The following is a 25,037-nucleotide window of genomic DNA, read 5'->3' as shown; positions in this document are numbered from 1 at the left end:
TGTGTTGCTTAATTAAATTTCTTAGTTTTAACACTTACTGTACTTTGAACAAAACCACAGACGGCTGAGGAGACAATGAAATTCTACATAAAGAAAAGTTGCTGTTGCTGTCCATTTCAGTTAAGCATTGCAATTAAAATATTTTCAAAATCATATATAATATAAATATACAAATAACATATATGTATATATGTTATATGTATATTTAAACATATATAATATAAATATACATATAACATATATAAAACATATAAATACAGCTAGGACTGGAAAGAGAATATTTTAAGGGGCTGAAGGTAACTGTTTTATAAAAACATTAATCTTACTTTCCAGGGTTAATGTATTATTTAATTTTCAGTGTTACTGTAGAGCATCAGGTCCATTTTAAACTTCTGAGTAGTGTCTTACAAGAGTGAATAGAATTCTACATGTTACCTGAGTGAGCATTTTGAAATTTTTGTGGATGTCAGTCAAGTAAAAGGCAATACTTTTAACAGTGATGCTTCCTTTTTCTGCCTTTTTTTTCTTTTTTTAAATCAGATACCAGAAGCTTTGGGTTATGTTCGTCAGGCTCTGCAGCTACAAGGAGATGATGCCAACTCTCTTCATCTCCTTGCACTCTTGCTATCAGCCCAGAAACATTATCACGATGCTTTGAATATCATTGATATGGCCTTGAGTGAATATCCAGAAAATTTTATGTGAGTGAATGTCATGTTTCCTTTCTAAGCTTTCTCTTGTATTTATTTTTCCTGGATTCTCATCTCATTCATTTCAAGAGGGGATGGATTTGAAGATGGGTCAATTTTTTTTTTCCAGCAGTCTTCTTTCCTGCCCATTTATTGCAAGTCTGCTTATTAAAGGCTTGTGATAAAGGATTTGTTTTGGAAGGGAGGTTAGAACTGGATAGTTGATCTTTGTTTTTTTTCTACACCATCTGTGTAAATAAATTCTCCCTGTTGCATGCTTTGTACTATGTTTGTGTCTTCTATTTTTATGCAACATTGCAAGAAGTATAAACAGGACTTTACTATTAGCTAGGCTACATTTATCCATCTTACAGATAACTCTATGGATATTGTATGGAATCTGTTTGTAAAATACATCATAAAACAGAGAATCTCCTCATTTGCTTAGATAACAGTCATCTGAAGTTAGCTCGTGAACAACTACATAAGTGAACAGGGAAGAAGCATATTTGCTAAATGTTCTCTTGTTTAAGAAAGAAATCATTCTTTCTGTTTATTTTTCAGGTTAAGTACATCTTAACATGCATTTGGATTTTGTACTTTTGTAAGGGGTTTTTTGTTGGCTTTTTTGGTTGGTTGGTTTTTTAAAAAATTATTTTCTTAAGAAAATCTAATAAAATTCTTTATAGGAAAATATCTCAGGGACAGCTTCCATTAATTCATTAACTTTCAGTGTTCTGCTTTGGTGCTTTAGCAGCTGTCACTAAGGTTGTAATACATAATATTACACATATCCTAAATGCTTATTTGGACAATTTTTTGAAATTACCTCATTCTTAACTTCTAAATGACCAGCCTATATCATAAATTGTTATTATATCAGCCTACCAGCAAAACATGATTTCTTTAAGTATTATTCATTTGAAAATAGAAACTATGATGGTTGCCCTTCCTGTTCCTTGACATGTCATGTCTCCATTTGACTGTCTCTATAAGGTACTGTTGCTTTTTCCCTCACAAATCTGACCAGGACCTCTGTTGATATCGCCTCTTGTCAGAACTTCTGTGGCTTGCAGCCAGTTCTGTGCAATGGCTTTTGTTGCCTTTTGCTGTATCTCACTTCCTAGTTTATCTACACACCTGTCACGTGTTTCAGTTCTTATCAGGGGCTTCTATACATGTTTCACAATTTCAGAACTATGTAGTAGTTTCTCTTCAATTCTGTTTGTGCTTTCCTCAGGACTGAGAGACTTGTCGATAAGTCAAGGTTTGAGAGGTAATCGAAGTATCAGCTTCCTAATTTTATACCCTATTATTGTTAAAGACAAATATGTTCAAAGCACTTTGACTGTCATCTTCTGTCTGTTCTCGTTTCATCTTCTGCCACTTAGTGGCAGTGTAAATAATGTAGCTGTAACTGCTCTGTGTCTCAGAGTAGTAATAGTCCAGAAGTATTTCTGAGACTGTACTTTCAGTATTCCCTATTGTTATAAGAGGACTCCCTATTATATTAATCTCTGTTGTAATGGGAGAACAAGGGTCCATTCAGTAAAATGTTTAAAAATACTCTTGTGGGCATTCAGAAGGTATTTATGGGTTTTTCAAATGTGGTTCAGGGCTTTTCCAGAGTAGTTTATGCTGCAACTCTGGTTAAACATGTTGTCCAAGTTGTTCATTACAGTAATGATCTTTGTATTAAGGTATGTGTATATAAATATAAATATATAATATATAATATAATATAGTAGTGGTTCTAAATTGTTGGTCCTGTTGTATAATATGGACTCTGTGGTGATACAGTGTGCTGTGTTACAGTGTACTGGTACAGATTTGGGAATTTCTTGGCAGTAGTAATCACCATCAGATGCAGTAACAAATGCTGAAGAATCCAAGGTGAAACAGTTAAATGTATCTCTAGAAAGTGCTGTCAATTTCCCAGAGAAGTCGAAAATATGATTGAGATTTCTTGTCTGCTGTCTCCAATTGATACTGACAGCCAGACAGGCACATCTGGTCAATAATATAAATTTGGATTGATTCTGTCATATAACTGGGTTATTTTTGCAAGGATTTATCAGCTTTTGAAAGCAATATGTAATGCTCTTGAAATGGTTGACAACGTGTACGTGTGTATACATGGAATACAGAACAGAACAGCTTAGTGTATTGCTGAATCCATGTTCTTATTTTGCAACTTCTATAAACAATATAATCTCATGGTATTTCCTGGTTGATTTGGAATAGATCCTCTTGTGTTCCTCTAGAGCTTGCTGATTTTTAGATACACTGAAACATTTCATTATTATCCTGTGGTGTTTTATTGGGTTTTGTAAACACTTCAGATGTCTTTATGCTTTATCTTTCAGTTATGTCTGCAATCCAGTAAGCTAAATACCATAAGAGTTCTCTTGATATTCTCTGTGTTTCTGTCAGGATACTTTACTACAGCTTTATGCAAATTGATACTGTGATGGCTTTGCAGAGTAATAAATCTCTATACTTGAAATCTTAAAGCATAGTTATGCTTTAATAGTTATATATATTATATTTTATATATATATATATAATGCTTTTATAGTTTTATTTCTTATTTCTCTCATTTCTTGGGCATTATTCCTATCTACACACCTCTGTATGCTGTCATTGCATTGCTGCACTGAGTGCTGTTCTTGCTCTCTTCACAGCTGTATGTTCTTTTTGTTTTGCATTGCTTTAAAAAGTATCTGCATTTTCACGAGTTTAATACTGCACCTTTGTAAAATGCCAGAGGTTGCAACGAACTCATAGGATACACCATGAATAATGCAGAGAAGTGGCTCCTTTCCAGCACTCTTCTGTTGTAATCAATTAGTAAATATGTTGGCTGTCAGTTTTTGACATTTGAAAACCTGGTGCATTCCTGGAGTTCAAGTTCAATATTTGCAGTGTACAGCAAGCATACCTTTGGATCTGCAATTAATATTACCCTTCCTGCACTATAAAGCTAGAGAGTTGGCCAATCAGATCATGATTTTGCCCTGGGCATCTTAGGTCAATAAGTAGAAAGAAATTCCTCAGAGCCAAAGAATTCTTTCCAAGCATTATCTAAAGGAATGGAAGGAATGAGCAAACACAATGGGCTGTTAGCAGCAAGGTATAGCTTTTTCTTTGAATAGAGAGTTGCTTGTTCCTCCTATATTCATTATATTGGCAGCATAAATGTGCAGTTTGCTCTGAGATCTGAATAGGTATTGGGAAAACTATTGACAAAAATCCAAGAAACCTGTAAAAGTGAAATAGATATGTAGTAATTTTTTTTCAGAGATACTAAAAAGAAAGTTATTTGCTGAATACTTATAGCACTATTTTTTCAAAATTCTTGTAGGCTTAAATTGCTAGGTTGTAGCCACTCTATTTCTATTTAAAGAAATCAGCTGTGTGAAAATAATCAATCTCCTTTTAAATGCTGGCTAATCTTTGAAGCCTCCTGCAATCCGAGCATGCTTTAACCTAGGGACAAAAAGATCTTTAGACAAAAGATTATTGAACAAGTTAAGATAATGAAAAGTATGAATACTGTACTCAGTATCAATATTGAGATGGGTGGGAATAAGGTGCCAGCACTAATAAACCTGAATAGGTAATGCCAGTCAGGTGCTACTTTGTTTGAATTCACTGAAAGTTAAGGGTTTCCTCTTTTCATTAGGAACTTGTCCCAGTAGTAGAAATAGGAAATTCAGTTCTCCAGCTTGGCAGGATTTTAACCCACAAATGATGCAGCTCAGAGTCCTAACCATCAAACTATGTGGGAAGCTGAGTGAGATGATCCCTTTCTCCTCCTGAAACAGAAGCCGGGACGTGCTGCTCTGAATGTGAGACTGGGCAGGAAGGAGCCACAATATATCCTCAACTGCTAAAGTACTTAGCCATGGGCAAGGCTTCAGGTCAGTTGCTTGGGTTTTCCTTGAGTTTTATTTGAGTCCCAGAGGTGTGCATTCCAGTCTGAGGATGTGTTTAGAGTGATGCAAGATAGTGGTGGTTACATTGCATTGGTTCATATTGGGCTTGTGATATATACCATATATACCCTGCATGTGCAATTACCTGAGCAGCCTTATTTACAATAGTCCCTCTTTCTTTTATCTGCTTGTTACAAGGAATTTATATCTTTGTGGTGTATTGAATGATGGGAAATCTTGAAACAACACTTCTGTTTTTAATTCATAATTATTACATATATAGATATATCATTTTAAAAATAATTAATCTCAGTCAAGAGAGGTGGAGTCAGGTTTCCTAGTGAAGTACTTGGGATATTGTTTTCTTAATCTTAACTGTTTGGGGTTCCCTTAACATTTCAAATGCTGGGGCACTTAAATACAAATATAATGCCTACAATTAGTGTAATTAGGCAAAATAAATAGTAAATTGCTAATTTTATGCTAAAAATTGGAACTGCAATGGATAGCAGCTGACAAGCTTTTAAAGTAGCAGAAGTAGGGAACAGCAGATGGGTTATTTGAGGAGTGCAAGCATGTTATTTTAATGTTAAGTACACTCAAAAAAGAAAGGCATATGGTAACAGGTTTGAGGACAACTGAAGACTTAGTTCACAGTTTAAACATTTACATTTCTTGAAGTGTGATGGAAATTTTTTTTCTTCCAAGAATATTTCACAGAAGCATCAGGCCAATATGTCATTCCTCTGAAAACTATTAAATCTTTCCTTCCTGACCCTCAAGGGCTCTTTTGAGCTACATTAGATTTCCCAGAATCACAGGGCCTTTTAACATTCCTCTCAGTTCAGTGAGTAAAAAACTTGTTTCCTTCTTGGAAATGTCCAGGTGGGCATAAAAAAGAGCTGGTTGGTACAGGCAGTGTTGGATTATACATATACACAAAATGTTTTATGGGACAGGAAGATATTTATCAACTGAAGGAAATGGACTACCCTGTTCTGCTTTCCCAAGGTCAGTTGTAGTTGCACTGCAGATGTGGTACTGGAAAAACTTGTGCTTTTGTACGTTTTTTTCCCTTGATAAATAGAGCACTGGGAATTATTTAAGGAAAGGGTGATAATATAAGATTGGACAAGAAGTAGTGATGTTCTATGTTTGCCAAAATCATGCCTTACAGGTTTGTGTATGCATTCTTGTCAATATTTGACAACAGGAATTTTCAAATTTATTCAATTTTGATCCTGTTTATATTGGGAGTTAAATGAATTAGTTCTCAGGAATTATTTTTCTGTAAGTCATGAAGCACAGTATCATTGCTTGTGTTTTTCCTTTTTATCCTGGGCTCTTCTATCTCACTCCCCCATCCCTCTTCCCCTTTGGTTGTTGTTATATGCTTTTACTGAATGGTCCATTAAAAAAGACTTTGTTGATAGGTAGATATTACTTTATATAACAAATTGGTCATTGGCCTCAGGGTCTTACCCCTGAATTATGTTTGCTAGGCTGTAGATTCTTTGAAACTTGATTGAAAGAATCCCAGTTTGGGTCATGAGCTGGATGCTGCAGGGAATTCAAGGCAGGCAAACAAAAAGTTTTCAAGTATAACTAATTTGTTCTGGCTTTAGTCAGAAGCTATCTTCATTATAGTTTAGAGATCTACATTTTCTTAAGGACATTGAGTTCATGATATGGAATACAGTATACATACACTGCACCAAAAATCACAGGTCTGACTGCTTTGGGAACAAATATATGGGGAATAATAGGGTGCAAGGAAGGCCATCCAATGGATACCAAACAAACCTATTCAGGATTTTAACAAAATTGTGTTATTTTGGGGCTTGAGGGCTGGTTTTGTTGCTTCTTATGCTTTTTTGAGAGTCATGCTTCAAATAACAATCTGAGCGGCCTATTTTTACTTCATCCATGTTTCTGTGTGTATATGGGCTTCCCACTACTTGGGATCTGTGCAGCCAGGGTTGGAGAAGGTTTGGTGATTGACTGAGAAACAGTTCAGGACATTTATTTTTTTATTAAGCTAAATGCTTTCCTGGAGATTTTAAAAAACTAGATTTGTTTGCTTGACCTCCTGTTGCCAGTGTTGGGCATTTAGTGATTTCAAGGTACTTAAAAATGATGCTTTTTCATGTTTTATAATGAACTCTTTATATTTATGTCTTTCCTGATAATAGCACTTTCCTTGAATACTCAACATGGAGTAGACTGGCTGTGCAGCAGCTCACTTTGCAATTGCAGAAGACACCTCTATAAGTTTCTTCCTGTAGTTTGATAATCATGGTTGCATCTAAGATCACTGAAAGCATAAATACATCCTTTATAAAACTATATATCTTTCATAGTCTGTCCAGTTCCATTTGTCATTCTCCCTGTAGGTTAAATTTTTACAATTGTGTCATTTTGTGTTTTGCTGATGAGGCAGGTATTTGGGAGTGGACTAACATGGAGCCAGCTGTAAGCTTTCTACAGCAAGTGTTAAAGGGAGAGCTGTCAAAACAGGATGCTTGAATTAATAGTTTGAGGCCAGGAGGATTAAATCTTAAACCCCCTCACTGTCTATATATTAGAAGTTCCTACATTTGCTTTACTTTTTATATTAATATAGGTTTATCTAAAGCCTCCCTTCCAGAGAATTTCAGTCTTGGTAAGAGCACATCAAAACCTGGAGAAGCCATTGTAGCATGTGGTAGCTTGTTTCAATGTTGGAGTTGCATTCTACATTAAGACTACATTTTTGTTTCCAATTTCAATTGATCCCTTCTTGATTTCTTTCCAGCCATTGGTTTTTATATCATAGTTTGCTAATCCATCTGCAGTCCTGGTGACTCCATTCTCTTGATGGTAGCTTTTGTAATAAGACCACCTCCCAACATCCTTTCTTATGTTTCTAAGGGCATGTTCTCCAGCCTTTCACTTATGCCTTGCACTGTAGCCATTTTTACATCATGTGAGCCAGAACTGCACAAAATATTTCAATAACATTTATTGCATCATTACACAGAGAAGCACCTGCATCACATCTCTTGGGAAGGGTTGTGTTAATTTGAGCATAATTGCTTCACTGGGGACTTTGATTCGACTACCAGTTTGCTGGCATTCTTATTTGTCTTGGTTTGTTATTTTTATGATGTGTTTCCACATATAGATTGCAAAGGCACATGTATTTGTTCCAATACCTATATATTTAATTTTTAAAAAGAAATTTGGCCTGACAGCTTTTAAGCCATGCTGCTGAACAGTTTCTTCATAAAGTTTCCTACTGTGTTTTATAAGGATCTTTTCATTAGGGGGTATATTACATGTAAATTAGAGTCCTGTTGGATTCAATTGAAATTCTCAAGTAAAGAATTTTAAGGCAGTCAGCTCTACCTTCTCCTTCTATAAGAAGCTATCAACCTCCAGACAGTAAACTATTGCCAAAATCTGGATTGTGAATGACATAAACACTGGGAACTTCAGGATTTTCTTCTCATTTTAGCTTTTTTCTTCTAAACTATGCATTTATGAGTAATTACAAGGATTTTAGAAGGACACTTGCTCACAGCATGTACTGACACAGAGAAAACTGACCATGCCAAGATTTGGCTTCCCTCCTGCTTCCTCATTTCTTACAGTTCCTGTCAATCATCAGAAGTTTTCCTATGTATGTAATTGTTGAGTGCAAGGAGCACCTTGCTAACACTTTATCTAGAAAGGTCAATAGATTTATATTCTTGCAAATAATCAATTTTGAATAATATTTGTTCCACCTTAATTTTGTGTACTGCTTTCCCACTTCAGTTATTCTGTGGGCTCTCAAAGTCAACCTGCCTTAATTTGCACAAGCAGGTGACACTATCAGTTTGTTACAGAAATGACATCAAACTGTATGAAGTATGCAGGTGAATGTAAGTTCTACATCACCATATTTATTTTTTTCCTTAAATTCAGATAATCTGAAGTCTACATTGTCTGTTAAAAAAGAGTTTATTTTCAGAGTTCAGTATCTTTAGCATTACATTCTGCATCATCCTTTTTGTGGTTTTTTCTTAGTACAGAATTATTGTCAAACTAGTTAGTCTAGGATTTTACAAGTCATGAGATAAGACTTGGTGAGGGGGTTTTGTGGGGGTGTTGTTTGTTTGATAGTTTTTGTGGGGGTTGGTTTTTTTAAGGGGGTTTTCTTTGCATTTTTAATATAGTGCTTGGTTTTAAAGCCAGAACTTCTTTTGAATTCTTCGAGCATTGGAGGATTTGAAGTTGTGGAATATATCAAATAAGCACTTAAAAGTGAAAAATGCAGTATTATATAACTCCACACAGAACTGATATTTGCCACCTTTCCTTTATGCTCTCATAAGTAGCAGACTATATATCAGAATTTATTATATTTAAAGTTTATTATTCTAGTTAAGCTATTGTATAAGTTGATGTGGTTTTCTGGGAGATCAGGCTGTTGGTTGATATTTTGTGTGGCTTGTTTGTTGCTTGTACCCATATTTATGGGACTGCCAGTATATTAATTATTTCCTAACATTTTAAATAATTGATTGTCATGTAAAAATACTGTTAGCTGAAGTTACTCTCAGCAAACTCTTCAATTATTTAAAAAGGTTCTCTTAAAACTTACTAAGTTTACTCCAAGTAGGTTAAACATAAACCAAAGTAGTTGTGTTTTTAATCCTGCATTCTAAGCAAGGAGATTTGATGCATTCTTTTAAATTTTATTTTTCTAGGGTGGTTCTTAGGTTTCCTAACAGGACTTTTGATGCTTTACACTGTAATTTTCAATGCACATACTTTTAAGTGTTATGTACAAATCTTTCTTATTTTCTTCAAGCTCTGAACAATGTAAATAATTTGTATAATAAGAGAATAATAATGAAATTTGCTTCCAACACTAAGTGAGAATAGAGCATTCTGATCAATTTTTATAAGGATATGGGGATATGGACTCTTCAAAAGAGGTCTAGGGACTATAAGTTTCCTGTAGGATGTTGCTTAGTCTGAGGGACTTTAGGGAGATTCCTGATTTCTACTGCATTGAGTGACAGGGCTGTAGCAGGCAGGTCTGGGGGAAGCATCACAGTGTGTCACGTTGCTTGATTTGAAGAAAGGATCACAGAATGTAAGGCAGGTCTCATCCATGCAGTAGTGAATTAATACAGGTATCCAACTATGGCTGATCCAAGCCATTGTGCCTCTCAGTGCACAGCAGCTTGTGGAAATGGCTGACTTGATCCCAAAAGCAAAGCAGCAGGTTTTAAAATGATGCTTGAGGTGACCAGTATCTGTTCACTGACATAACCAAGAGTTCTCAGTATTAGTAGTGTTACTTGTCACATAGCAGAGTTCAGTCTTCCATACTTCAAATTTTTGTTTCAGTCAACAGATTAGAAATACCTTCAATAGCTTAAGCCATTATTGGACCAATTAACTTCTCTTGATCTCCTGACATTGTAAGAGAGTTGCTATGGAAGAAAACTGGGGTGGTTGCAGCATTTTCAAAAAGTGAAATGGGCTGGATGAGAATTAAAACAACAATTCTATTTTGGAGATTCATAAGTTCTTTGCTACAAATTACACTGGTTGGATGGTAAAGAAAGCTTCAGATCATGGATTAATAGATTAGTCTGCACTGATTAGGCAATAAAGCAGTAGCAAGAACCTTAGATGGCACAAGGCCCCATTATTATAGTAGTCCTATCTGTAATACTTTTCATGAACTTACCAGTTGTATTTTAAGAAGTTAGGTTATTTCACCACCTCTTCTGTGGTGAAAACAAACTGTAAGGAAACAGTCTTTTCTACAACATAATTATAAATTAGGAGACCTGATTCCCACCCTTAGTGTTTTAGTAGTCTGAATGGCCTTTAGATATACTTGTTTTTGTGGAAACAATTTCCTCTAGATAAATTGCTCTTTTCCCTTCCTGCTGCTTCTCTCATCTGTATTTATAGAAAGAATTTGTACTTCTTCTTGGCCTTTTTTTTTCTGCTAGACTGACTAAGTGAAGTATTTTTTTGTACTCTGTAGTTTCCAGTAAATGGATCACTCTTACAGCCTTTCTCTGCAGCTGCTCTAATTTGAAATTCCTCAAGTGTGTGGGTTTTTTAGCTGTTCCAATGAGAATTACATATAACATTCCAGGTGTGGTCTCACTGGGATATTGTACAATGCCACTGTGTCTTTCTCCTTCTGTTCCAGTGAGTAGTCCCTGAATTGCACCTGGCCTCTTCACAGCTGTCTTACCTTGATGAGCCCAGCTGACAGGCAGCTCTGGTTTGGAATAATGGTTACACAGGTTGTTTAATGCTTCTTCTCTCCTAACAAAATAATTGGCAATATAGATGCTGTTCCCCACTCATTCAAGAAGTGATATTTTCTTTGAAGTTTTGCTTTGAAAAGGACAATCCTATGCATCATTGTTTCCATAATTCTGAGAAATGGATTATTTTTGACTGCCTTAACTTTAGTCATTCTTAAAGTGTTCCTGTTCCCCATTTGTCATAGTTTTCATCTCAGACAACATAGGTAAAGATTATGCTGAAGGTTGGGGGCTCATTCCTGAATATTCATAATATTCATCCCTATTTAGTAAACACATTTTTTCCTTTTTTCTACTTTGATACAAAAAAGCCTTAAAATACTATAATTTTAGTGTACTACTGTTTAAGTGTAGTTTAGCTTTGCTTTTTACTAATGTACATAAGATGCAGCTTTTTGTGTTGCTCTTTTGTCCCCTGCCTGTCCCCTGCTGTTCTTGACAGGATCTCTGCACATTTCTGATGTCTTACTTCCACATCTTATCAATGATTGGCTTGTCACACATGGAGTTTTACCCATTCAACTTGAGACACAGATCCTTAAATGTTTGAGCACCCTTGTGTTAAACACTAGGCTTCTGCTGCATCATGGATGTCTTTGCTAACCTTTGCTATCAAGTTATTTGTCACTGACATTCAAAGACCTAATACTAAACCTGTTTGGAATTTTTCCTTCTTTATTTAAATAAAAATCCAGTAATATATGGATTAGGTTATGAGCAGGTGTTTTATAATATCCTCATTAGTTAGTGAGAACAGTCTTCAAGTAATGGACTCATTTGCTGCTTCAGTAGCTATTTCATAAATTGATCAGCTATTAGCTCCAAGAATAACTAAGTCTTTCCACTTAAGAGTTTGATTTGTTCTTTATTTTATGTCTGGGTAATTAGTCACCTAAAATGATACAATTCACTTTATTATAGCTATGTTAAAGGATCTGCATCCATAGAAAACACTAATGCTGGAACAAATGGCCTATTAGTCTGTCTTTGAAAGAACCTGTTTTACCTACTTCCCTTCCCCAAAGGATTTGACCCAAGAAGATTTCTGGTTTTGTCTGTTGTATTTATTCTACATCTCTGACACACATTGTTCTACTCTTAATTTCTTTTTTGAATATTGTTTTTTCTTCAGTACTTTTATTCTTAATGGAGTGCTATCCCACCACGTGCCAGTAATTTCAACTTCTGGTTGTCAAACAGGCACAAACAGATAATGATGTTCATAAAATATACAGCTTAATTTTTATCATCCTATCACTTGGTAGTTTTTATCTATTCTTCATAATTTTAGTAGTGTATCAAAACTTCTTGTAAGGCTTAAAATTCTCTGTGTCTGTAATGCCGGCTGTATTCCAGAAGAGCTGTTTTCACAGATGCTTGAAGTTGACCTTTCAGAAAATCTTTTTTCAGATAACTTACCTCTTGGTTTCTAAAACCTTCCTGGTAATACTTGTCCCTGAGCTGCTTATACCTCCAGCCATGTTTCAAGGGAACTTGATAAAATTAAGGTAATATGGGAGATCTCTTTGTCACATGGTGTTCCTTCTTTCTGTTGCCTCCTTCCTCTTCCCTTCCTTCCCCCATTTGTCAGGTGTGCGTAGTTGGCAGGTTTTAATTTTATTATTAACATCATGCTTCAGTTTTCTGAGGTGTCTTAGTTCTTCTAAAATTAATAGTCCAAATATTAATTGGGTCTAGGGAAGCTGCTCTATGTGGATTTATAAATGCAACCTTTTCTACTCACAAGATTAATTTTTCTATAGTGTGGATAATCCTCCACCAGTGTACTTTATTTATTAGATACAATGTCCTAGCCTTTCTTTATTAGAATTCTGAATATTTTTCCATCATATACTTTGTTGTTTGTATTTTGGAAAGTGTGTGAACACCCTGTCCTGTTGACTGCCATAATGCACAAGAAACAGGAATGATGTTGCAACACGTGCATCCAAAAGCACCAAACTGATGTGTTGCTTTCATTCTTACAAGTATATTTGTCTTCTGCTGTCTTGAAGTTGAATCCTACACTAGTAGCCCATGTTCCAATATTTTTGTTGCACTGATTCATGTTATGTTGTACATGTGCTTTTAAGTAATTTCTTAATAACCAAATCCCCTCCCTTTCTATTCTTTGCTTCATTTTTCCTTTTAAATTTTGCTTGTTGAATCTTAGCATTTTGCTGACCCTGTGCCTTCCCTCTGCTAAAAAATCTCTAAAATTCTTAAATGTTTGAATACTGTTTATGGAAATTCAGTCTATCTGTAAACTGTACATAATAAGGTATATATTATGATTGTTGACTGTAGAATGACTTCCAAATTCAGTGCTTCTGAATTGATTATGTTCCATAACTTTTGTAAAATGCTTTATGATCACAAATTTTAAGAAATTGAGCTTCTCTAGGCTCTTCAAAATGTCTAATGTACTATCTTACAGAGAAGCAGGAAAGGGATTGTATGAGACAGATTCCTGTGATTTTGGTTTCAGGTTTTGATGCCTAGGTCTTGCTCTTTGGGTGAGGCTTGCATATGCATGTGTTAAGGGTAGACTCGATGAGGGGAGTGTGAAGGAATTTGTCATATTTCCTTCTCTTGTCAGTAAAATGATGGACAGACCTGGACATGATTTTCTTTCAGTGATACAGTCTCTGTTAAATGAGTATCTAGAGAGGACATCCCTGCCAAATGAAATGCAACTTTAAATGATCCATATATACCCTTTAAACTCAAATCCAATTTACTGATAGGAAGAAAGCTAAGCCAGTATGACTGCTCTACATTACAGAGTGATTACACTGCTCTACATTCTTACAAGATATCAAGGGAGACTTCTTATGACCTTATGTACCTGGCAGGTGCTCATTTTCTTGACTAACACAGCAAACTGCCTTTGGTTTCTTCCTCAGTCCCACAATGCACACGTTGCACACTTAAGGTTGTGTGATTCATTTTTGGATTTACATGCTGGGTAGTTTCTGCCAAGGATTTTCAGCGCAGTGCTGAAGATTTAACTACTATAAGTTGATGTAATTTCTTATTCTTGAGAAAACTCTCTGCACTTTTCAGTTACTATTAGCAGCCTCCAAGTTTGTCTTTGGGATAAGAAACTTCTGAGCTTTCACACATCCCCCCCTCTACACCCTTCTCAGTCTTCCCACGCAAACCATATGAGCAATCATATAAATTTTTCACTTAGTATGATTAAGGTTGCAGTGAAATAAAATGCCAAAGTACACCTGGGTTTTAAAACAGAAAGTAGGCTAACAGTTTTATATGCATGCTCTCCTCCTATATATGCTTTGTGCTCTTTAATCTGTGATTTTGCTAAAAATTGCCTTTAAATGAGTATTTTTCTAGTATTATCTGTTCCTAGGTGCTGTGACTCCTCTAAATGTGCCTACCAATGGACTAGCTCCTTTATTGTCACATTGTATTTGGACTCTTTAAATAACTAGGAAGCTATCTAGGTTAATCTTGATGGAGAGCCTACAACTTGATACATCCTGTGGAATCCTGTGGTACTGTTAATTTCAATAAGCTGCATTGTTTTATAACTTTTTTTAAATAAAATAAAAAATCCTGTCACCTATTGCTTCTGTCCAGTTGAAAAAGGCATCTTGTAAAAAGCACTGTTACTTTGATGGCATTAGACATTTATTGCAATTACTTCATTAAACTTTAATTATTATTTTATTTGAAGTTTAGTTTTCTCCAGTTTGGTATGATGCTGTCTTTAAAAATGTTTTTCTTGAATTGGAATCTCTTTTAACTTGTTTTTCCTTTTCACTAGATTGCTGTTTACAAAAGTCAAATTGGAGTCCCTGTGCAGAGGCCCAGATGAAGCACTCCTTACCTGTAAACACATGCTCCAGATTTGGAAATCCTGCTACAATCTAACTAACCCAAGGTAAGATGCTGTAGAGTGCTGGTCTGCTCACTACCTTGCTTAGTAGCTTTTCAGGGCAATATTAGGTCAGAAGTCCTGCATTTACTTGTTTTGGTGTTTCATATAAACAAATGAATCCTCTGAAATCTAGAGACAGGTTCAAAGACACCAGTTGATGGTCATGTGGAACTACCCAGGGTTCTATGAAGTAAATGCCAAAGCTACTAAATTCTGCAATGATAAGGACTGGTTATATAGAGTGGGTAACTTGAATGAGTTATCCAATTCTCAGTGTACTGGTATGGTCTTGTTTTGTTTCCTGATCAGGGTTTTAGTCTTTTATATTGGCTAGTGGAGAGATTGCTGTAATAGGAATTTAGTTCAAGGGTTTTCACTGAATAATATGTAAGAAGACAAGACATTAATTAGAACTATGGAAGCATCAGTGGTCACATGGATAGAAATTATGTGCTTGCATAGTCAGCATGGCTGTTTTTTTCAAGGGAGGTCTTGCTTATGAACCTATTTAGGTTCTTCCAAGGCATTAATAAATATATAAACATAAGCTGTTATAGTCCTGTTAGGGTTTCCAAAATGCTTTTGTGAAAGTCCTTTGCCATATATTCTTAGATAAGCTGTGAAACAAATGAGAAGGGTACCTAGCAGAAATCCATGCTGGTATTATTCAATATGTTTATCAAATACCTGGTGAAGGAGACAAGCAGAATTTCCTGCTCTCTGGTTGTTTGAAGGGTTGACAGCCTCTGGAGAAGACATGCTACAGCAGAAGAGCTTTGTACCAGGTGGCACCAGATACCTGTGTAGGAGTGTGATGGGCATTCAGTTGTTGCTGTACTTTGAGTCCAGGCATGTAAACACATGAATCTCTTTTAGAAGATTGAGAGAGTTGACCTAATGGCAGATGAGGGCAAACTGCTTCTCTGCTTAGGGAGGGAGCTAGTGAGCTTTCAGAGCAGCAAAATTTGGAGGGTACGGCAGGAAAAGCCTGGGAGGGCACCTGAGTCAATCACAGCATATTGAGACCCTGACACTGCATTGTGGAGCAGGGAGCATCTCTCAGGTTACAGAAAGCAAATATGTCAGCAACCAGACAGGCTTGAGCTGAATCTTTTCAATTCAAAGTGACTGAATGTGGAGTAGGGGCCAGGGAGAAAATTTCTAACCTAGTGGGTGGTGCTTTATTTTAGTTAGCTGGTTGTGTGTGTGGGCAGGCAGGGTTAAGAGTTTAGTATCAGAATACTGCACTTTGCAGAATAGCTACAGTTTCTGTGCAAGCCTAATTTCAGACTGGCTTTGCATGTACTCCAACACAACTTTTCACCTTCCATCTCTGTTGTTATATCCTTTACACATGTCAGGGCTCTAATCATAACTTGTCATTACTGCCTTGTTGTTCTTGTTCTTGTGCTAAGAGCTACTGTGCCATATGAAACACACTTTAAGTAATGCCTCCTTCAGACATCAGCAGGGACTGTGAAAACTTACTCTTGGCTGTGTCAGCTTCAAACAGCAGTGCTTGATAACTCTCCTTGGCACCATTCTCCTTCAAGAACATCTAAGTAGAAAAATTAGTGAGGATTTCTTTTCATGTGATTTTTTTTTTCAGACTGATTTTTTTTATCTTGACATCTAAGTCTTTTCTTGAAGTTATGGTAGTGCATTAAAATCAAATTCAGAATGGAATGAACAGGAGCTGTGGATAAGTGTCATGATAGAAGGAGCCAGGTTTCCCAAATCACACATTTAGAGTTACATCAAGCAGTGAATGAGGATACAGAATTGGAGTCTTCCTTTGACTGGTCTGTGGGAAATGGAAGGACTGAGTACCTACATATTATATCACAGTGATCCAGATCCATCCACCTCTTACCCAGGGGTAACAGTTATCACTGAGACCTGAAATGTGGCTGGGAAGTTCTGTTCACCCAGCTGCACTCCTCTTGTGCTGAAGAATGATGATGTAGGATTGTTGTGAAAATTTTAATTTTTCAAACTTTGTAGTTGTAACACAGACTTAATTTTGTTGCAAAGCGTCGTTTGAAAATTATGTCTCCTGCTGGTAATAATGGAAGCCTTTTAAAAGAAGTTCTTTGAGCCAGTAATAAAAGGTCTTTTAATAATTTTAAACCTTTTTATAACATTGTTCTTCAAAGATTTAAATATCTTTTATGCTTACTTGAAATATCTTTTTCTATTATGATTTAGACTGAAAACTAATTTGGTGTATCATTTTCCTAATAAGATAAGAATTTACTTTTTTGATAAGCTGTGGTTTATATTAAATATTTCTTCTGCAGTGAATCAGATTTAGTGGGAACATGGGTTTAGTGTCCTCAATAATATTTTAATAATAAAAATAAATCACAAATACCTAGACATACCTTAAAAAGGGCCAAATGCAATCCTGTGAATTACCTTTGTTCAGTCAATATAGAACTTTTGTCTTTAATTGAAATACAAACTTTTTTCTCATTAGATGGTTAATATGAATTTCAAATTTTTTTGTGGTGCAAGTCTTGGAAGATTTAAGTGTCTGACATTAGTCTACTGCTTAAAATGCATTAGAAAATAGTTGAATTCTTTTCCACTTCATGGTTTGCATTTGAAAAAGGAACAAACCACAGTGCCAGTGCTGTGCTTAGAAGATCTTGACAGTAGGTCTGGCTCTACTTGTCAGCAACATTTGGCATGTGGTTGCATGTGGATTGAGGAAGTGATTACCACAGAAAATTTACACCAAGTGATGTTACAGCTATAGCTGATAGTGCATGGCCCAGAAAGTTCCCCTCTGTTTCCTGTGGATTTCTACAATGATGTCATTTTGTAAGGAAATAATGCAATAATGTCATGGTAATGTAAAATTTTAATTCTACCGTTTTAGTAACAGCTCTAAAAAGAGGGAATGTTGTTTCACTGACTTTTGCAACTATTAAGAACTGTTGGGAGATTTCTTGTCATTAGTTCAATCCAAATTCAGAAGGAGGCAGTTGTAAAATCAAGGCAGATGGAGAGATGTGCTGAATTCCAGGCTTGCAGTTTAGATTAAAGTTTCTCAGGCTTTACTTTAAACTTGTAAGAATTTAAAGGAATTTTGTACAGTTCTTTCTCTTCAGGAGAATCAGACAAAAGATTGCACTCTGCTAAGTTGGGCTAACAGTTCAACTGCTTTAAAGCTTAATTACTTTTAAGTTTGTGGGGTGGTTTGGTTTTTTAACGAGGTTTTAAAGAAAATAGTTATTGATAATGAATAGTACTAGACTTAACAATCCTAAAAATGAAATTACTGTATTAACCATAGAATGTTAAAGAGGGAATGCCCATATGTGCTTCCTTACACTTTGCTGACAATGTGTCTCAATGCTTGCCTCATCTGAAGGAGAAAAAACACTTAGTTCTTCAGTCCCAGTTCTTGTGCTGAATTTTTAATAGTAGTTCTAGGAGCAGTTAGTTTTCCAGGAGGCATATCTACAAGAAGCCTGAGGGGCAGATACTGATTTACTGCTAAAGTAGAAGTGCATTTGCCCACAGGTGCAGTCAGTAAAAATCACAGCTACTGTTTATGCTCCTGAGATGTTAGAAGTGTTCAAAATGTTTCTGCTATGCTGTTAGAGTCAAGTTGAACATTAGGCAGTTAATATGAATATGTGCATATATTAAAAAAAAAAAAACAAAACCACAAAACTAAGCTCTTTATAACATCATTACCTAAAATTGGATGTCCTGGCTTTAGTGTTTCTATACATTCCAGAGAAAGTGTGGATTTTCAAACTTATAACTGCCTTCTCAGCTTTCTGTGAAACCTGTACCCCATATCGTATTCAAGGTACAATAGATTCTTTCTGTAGAGGTGTTAGTTATGAATTAAATTAAAAGCCACTATTCTCTTTTTGGTTGTATTAATTATGAAAGAGAAGTGCTGAAATAAATAAGGATTTAATTTTGCTCAGCTTAATTCTGTTTTAATGCAACTGGCTTATCGCTCTGTGAGTGGTTAGTGGTGCTTGCTACTAAATTTGGTCATAACAGTAACTTTTATAGCAAGAACCTTTGTGGGAGTAGGGCAGCATGAAACTTGTATATCAGTATATAATTTTGTATTTTAATAGCTTACAATTTCTGTACTTCATTACAGTGATTCTGGACGTGGGAGCAGCTTGTTAGACAGAGCTATTGCTGACAGACGACAGCTCAATACAATTACATTACCAGATTTCAGTGATCCTGAAACAGGTAAGAAATGAAACAATATGAACAATAAAATAGGTTAAGTGATCTGGCCATAGCTAGATTTTGCATTAGTTATTTTTTTGATTTTGCAAAATGAAGTTATATTTTAATTATTGTCATATAAGTGGAAATAGACATTGTGTGATATAAGATTTCTTTTCCTTCTTTTTAACTTATGAAGTACTTGCTGACGATGTTCTCTATAAATTAAAATATCTATGGTATGGATCTTGCTGAGTTTAGTAGTATTTCCTTATGCAAGGGCTAAAAATTAGTATGCTGAACTAGCCTACTTGCCAAAATGCTAGGCATTTTCATTCATTTGATATTTGCACATTTTTGTTTAAAAGATAATTTTTTAAAAAATTCAGAGAAATTTGAATCTCAAAAGAATACAATACATTGTTTTTAATTAATTAAAATCTCAAATAGATGTTAAAATATAATTACATGGGTGGCTAGGCTTACTGTGGTCATTCTTTGACATTAAAAGCAAAATGTATTTGTTGTAAATCAAACATAATGTGGTATTTTTACATACATATAAAAAATTGTGGTGCACAGGTATGCTACATAAAATCTAGAATTGTTACATGTCAGTAAATACTGACAATATATAATTTGCCTGTATTAATATATTCAGTTATCCCAATGCAAACTAATATACCTTAGAAGTTATGCAATCAAAAAGTACATGAGCCACGCATTCTGCAGAGATTGCAGAAGGAATTCTCATGATGCTGCTAATTCCAAAAACTTTTGCCATGTCTTACTTGTGTTCTAAATATTATGAGTTTTCTTTTTTCTGGGTTTTAAAATGATAGAAAGCTTTTCCTGGGACCCTTCAGGGGGGTATTTCTGCTCAACCACTATTTGACACAAACACCTTCTGGGAAAATATGACAGCCTATGAATTTGACTACACTTGACCCATAAATTAAGACATATTGAAAAGTGTACTGTATGTTTAATATCACAATAGTGCAGTAGAGAAAAATCCAATTTAATTATTTAACTTCTGTAAATTAAAATTGGATTAAATGTTCAATTTGAATATAAAGTTGAGTTCTTTGCTTGCTATAGTGCAAGCAGTTTTAATTGCAAAGATCAGGTCACTTGATTTCAAGACTAGCAATATGATTTGGAGTAATTAACATGGAATCTCCTGTCTTCTTGTATTTTTATAATTAAAAGGGATAAGATAACATTGTATCATGCTATGGTGATCATTCCATATTCTAGTCTAGCTGATTGTTTCATTTTTAAGAGCATAACTATATTTTATGGGTTTCATATATATAGATAGACATAACTATCGATAAAGTTTTATGCCTTCAAAAAGTGCTTGTTGGGGATGGGTATTGTGAAAGGTTTTTTGTGGTTAGTGGTGGTTTTTGTTTGTTTCTTTTCCAGTGAGGACATACAGCCCTTGATTTATACCTTCAGGGTGTCCCATTTTATGCCTGCCATACTTGAGAGCACAGTGAATTGGTGCACTTTAAAGATTGCATAGTCCTCAATGCTTTCAAGTAAAAATAAACCCTCATTCAAAACAGTGAGCTTTTCAAGAAGTTTGCCCCAAATTCAAATCCTACAGCCAATATCCTGATCCAAATAGGATCTCTGCATACATTCTGATTTTTCTAGCAGGTCCAAATTGATTTTTTTTCTGAATCTCAGCTGTATTGTTAGAACTTAACTCTCTATTGTCAAGAAGAACAAGATGGAAAATTAAAAATATGGGATCTGGTTTTGATTATTTATCTTATAAAAGGTAATTGTGGAGGATCAGTGGGTAGATGTCCCTTAAGTTTTTGGGTGTTTTTTAAGGGGAGATAGAGTTGATTTTGGTTATTGGTGAGTTTTTTTAATTGTTAATTCTTAATTTTAGCAGAAGAAACCTTGTTGCAGTACCAGTACTCAATTCCTGGCAAGGACTAGAACTTTGTTATCTACTGAATCTATGTAATTACATCTACAAAAAAGCTCCACATCCCGTATTTGTCCAGAATTCTTCATCAGAATATTATATAAACCTTTTGCAGGAATTAAAAGATTATGGTACTGCAAGAATAAAAACAGTCAAGCTTGCCATAATGTTTGAGAAAACTTAAGCAGACTGTCAATAAAATAATATTCACAACAGATAAATGATAGAAACAATGGATGGTCAAGATATTGGACCTTTGTAGGGCTGAAAGGGCTCACCTGCAAAATCTGTGGATCAGCAGTGTTTAGAAATGCAGAAGGAATTTGGCAAATAAGTAACAAATGTTAAAATGCAAGAAAGTTCTGGCTGAAAATCCTCTCGGATGGAAATGTTTGATCCCCTCCTCGTGTAATGCTACTTTGTGAATACATTTGTATGTCTGGATACATGTAAACATTTGGAAATTTTCCCGTTCCTAACTTTGCTTGCCATCTGTGATGATGATGATGATCTCCCTTGCCTATCTAGTCTGAATTCAGTCATCCAAGTACCAAGAAATGAGAGCTAAAATTAAAATTTTAAGTTTATGTAAAATCCTTCCAAAAAATCCAGGTGCAATTGATGTAAATTCTTCTTTTAAAATCTATCAATTAAGTAGAAGTTGACCCTTAAAAAAAAGGGATTGAAAAGTTGCTTTATATGGAGCTCTTACCAATCCTATAATGATTAAGTGATTCAAGTTTAAATTTGTGTAGCCTTTAAAGTATCAAAAGAATGTATTGTGGATTTCTTACAATGCTAGACAATTACAATTACAATTCTAATGTCCTGATCAATAACTGTGTCACATTTACTTCAAGCTTGTCTGTTTCAGTTGGCTTGCCATGAGTGGCATGCAGTTATATTTGTGTATATCAATGAAGGAAATAAATGTAGGGGCAGGGGGGAAAAAGAGCTTTGATGAATCAGTTAATCTCACAGGGACACAGCCACATTTCATATTCTAAGACAGACAAAAATATGCAAATCTCTACAGACTGATTGACTATTTGTTAAAGATAAATTCCAATCAATCTTTTTAAAACCTTTCTGTTCAGTTTGGTTGCAGTCCACCTAGTTTATCATAGGAAGAAACAATACTATGTGAGTTTTAGATTTTGGCCTTTTTCCCCCATAAATATATATTTTTTTTAATTTATGCTGTGGAACATAAGGACAAAATATTTATTTGCTTTTTAAATTGAATTTAGTATGAAAGAAGAGCACATATAAGTAAAGGGGTATGTTTGTTGTTACTTTCAGAAGTGATGTTTATTTTATGTAGGAGCCATTTTGATCTTACCGAGCAGTGAAACAAATGCTTTGCGGTTTTGGCATCCATGAGTCCATTAAACCCTGTTGGATCTTTTTTCTTTCCTGTCCCCCTCCACACCCCCTTACCATTCTCTTTGTTTCGCTTTTTAGCCTCTGATACTTCCTCATCTTCTCTCTCAAGAACAGAGTCTCCTCTCCAACTGTTTGTATCTTCTCATCTTCCTCATCCTCATCCTAAACCAGACACCTTTGTCTGGCCCCATGCAGCCTCTCCATACTGTGACCAAGTTCCTGAGCCCTGTTCACCTACTCACTGTAAATTGGCTTTCTCTTCCTGATGAGCATGTTTGTGCTGTATTATTCTGATAATCTTCACAGCTGATAAACCGTGGTTGAATAGATTATGTTTCAACAGTGTCAGGGAAATCTGGCCTTTCAGCTGCTTTTCATTAAATACTGCATGGGTTTTAAGAGTTTCATCAGAGAAGACTGTTAGACTGTTTTATTCATCCCAAAAGATGTAAAGCTACAGACATATTCATGTTCTCATGGATGTTACAGAGAATTATAGGTGTTCAGTGAAAGAGATTATCGGTCAAAGCTGCTTTGTAGCATTTACAGATGTAAATTATTTCCAGTGCTGCATCTTTTGCCTAACAAGACTGTCCCTGCCACAGAATCTCCTTTTATCTGGACAGTTTTTAATAACTTAATTTCAGAAAGCCTTTAACTAATTACAACCAAAACATTCCCTGAAAATCCACATGAAGGAAACCATTGCCTAAATATCAGAGTGTGTCATGATGCAGGTAGGGCATATTGGAATGATTTGGAGGAGGCATTAGAGCAGTGAAAATCAGCATTCTGCTGTTTCAAGTCAAGAGCCTTTCTGTGAATTGAACTGATGCCAATTTAAACCAGCTGTAAGATCAGTCTCCATGGTGTTTAACTACAAAGTGTACACTAATGCTGCCGGAGGAGTTCAGGTGACAGGGTAAAATCAACATAGTTTTTCAGCCACTACATTTTAACTGCATTTAATTTCTCTTAAATGGTTCTTCACTTATATCTTTATAAATAGCACTTTATTTTGTCACTGAATTTACTATAATCTGATCTTAAATTGATTTTGACACCTGGTCTTTAGACTGGTTTCATGACAAATATATTCATTCCAAGCAAAATATAGCAAATAAATCTTTGCATACTAGCAAAATGCACTTGTTAAATAGCTGACATAAGACCAGAGTTTTGAAAACACTAGCTCATATGTAAGCCTGTAACTGGAAGTGCCAGGAAATCTGTGTCCTACAGAAGTTTGAGTCTGACTTCCTTGAAGCATTTGAATAACTGATTGGCTGTTTTTACAGGTTTGGGTGTCATTGAGTTGCACTTCTTCAGACCTATACTGTAAACAGTACCTCCCAGTTAACATTAAATTACTTGTTCTTGTTCTTTGCAAAGCACTAAGTTAGTAAGAACCTACTCAAGAATGAAGGCAAACTGAAAGAATGATGAAGTCAGCACAGATTCCATTATGTGAAGCCCAAGTTTTCCATTTCCAAGTTCCTGTATCCTCAGGGAAAGGAGTTTCTACCATTTGTATGAGAAGAGCACAACCATGAAAAAGAAGAAAAAAGATATTGGAGTCCTTTGTATGGTGTCAATAATTAATGAAAGTTAAAGCTGTGTGAGTAAGGAGCAGTTTTCCTAGATGCCTATAGTATGTTAATATAATTTTAGGGGCTGAAAATCTCATCTTCGATATCTTGCTCAATTCAATTTTTTTTTTCTAGTGAAAAAAGCCAAGGGCATTTTGTATTATTGACTTGACTTCCAATTTCTGTTTAACAGGAACATGATTTTAGAGGTGTAGCATCTTATTTAGTATTTTTTATCTTTTGAAATCCTGTCAACCTGATTTACAGTTTGAAGGTTATCAGAAATCCTTTGACTTTCTTACAATTTCTGCCTTATATATCTCTTTTTTTGCTTCTTACTTTGGATTGTAATTTGTGGTTTGATCTATCCAAAGGCAATCCATCAGATGCTTACTTTCATGGGGTTTACTCCCTTTTTTCAGTTTGTAAGTAGTATTGACTGTGCAGTTCTATTAATTCTGAAGGACTAAAACCACCTTTTCCTTTAGCACAAGCCATACATGTTTTGTCCATCAGTGTGTAAAGCAAGGCTGAAGCTGTTTGCCCATTCAGTCACCCTAAGGGCTGTAATCTTACGAGACCTGAATGCACTCAACTAACACTTGCATTTAATAATTAAAGAGGCAGTATTCATTTCTAGAGGACTGCAAATAAAGATATATTAGGCAGGTCTTGTGTAACACAATGGCCAACTGCCAGTACATTGTATTATAGCACTGCTGTTCCTAAAGAAGTATGCTGATCCAGATCACAATACTGAAGCTACTGTTGTGACTCATAATAAGCTACTACTTTTTTTTTATGGTAAAATAAATGAAGAGTACACTTTGAAATAATGAAGTTATTAAAAGCAGACTAAATAAGAAAGATTGAAGAATATAGATCAATAAAAAAACCTGCTGTTCTAATCAGGATATGAATTAATATTTTTTTTCTCTAACCAAGGTACCTTATAAAGTTGTGTTCATAGCATTCAATTGTGTTTTTCATTGATTACTTTACCTTTGCATAAATTTCTTGGGGGTAGTACAGGAGATCAATTTGG

The 25,037-nt window shown here is 35.2% G+C and overlaps 1 protein-coding gene across 3 annotated transcripts in view; it reads left to right on the top strand.

Annotated features, from left to right (window-relative positions):
- Positions 1 to 25,037, top strand: part of TTC7B (tetratricopeptide repeat domain 7B) — a 118,088-nt gene that overhangs the window by 59,408 nt on the left and 33,643 nt on the right. For 2 of the 3 annotated variants that reach the window (XM_054515126.1, XM_036383855.2), the window contains 3 exons: positions 541 to 701; positions 14,744 to 14,860; positions 18,993 to 19,090. In XM_054515126.1, coding sequence (XP_054371101.1) covers positions 541 to 701; positions 14,744 to 14,860; positions 18,993 to 19,090 — 376 coding nt within the window. Of the gene's footprint in view, positions 1 to 540; positions 702 to 14,743; positions 14,861 to 18,992; positions 19,091 to 22,481; positions 22,647 to 24,366; positions 24,418 to 25,037 lie in introns of all 3 variants that reach the window. The other variant, XM_036383856.2, reaches the window with a different exon arrangement.

The sequence above is a fragment of the Molothrus ater genome, chromosome 6 (assembly GCF_012460135.2).
Source record: "Molothrus ater isolate BHLD 08-10-18 breed brown headed cowbird chromosome 6, BPBGC_Mater_1.1, whole genome shotgun sequence".
Classification (NCBI taxonomy): domain Eukaryota; kingdom Metazoa; phylum Chordata; class Aves; order Passeriformes; family Icteridae; genus Molothrus; species Molothrus ater.
Note: the sequence above shows the minus strand (reverse complement) of the source record. Positions and strands in the feature narration are given on the sequence as shown.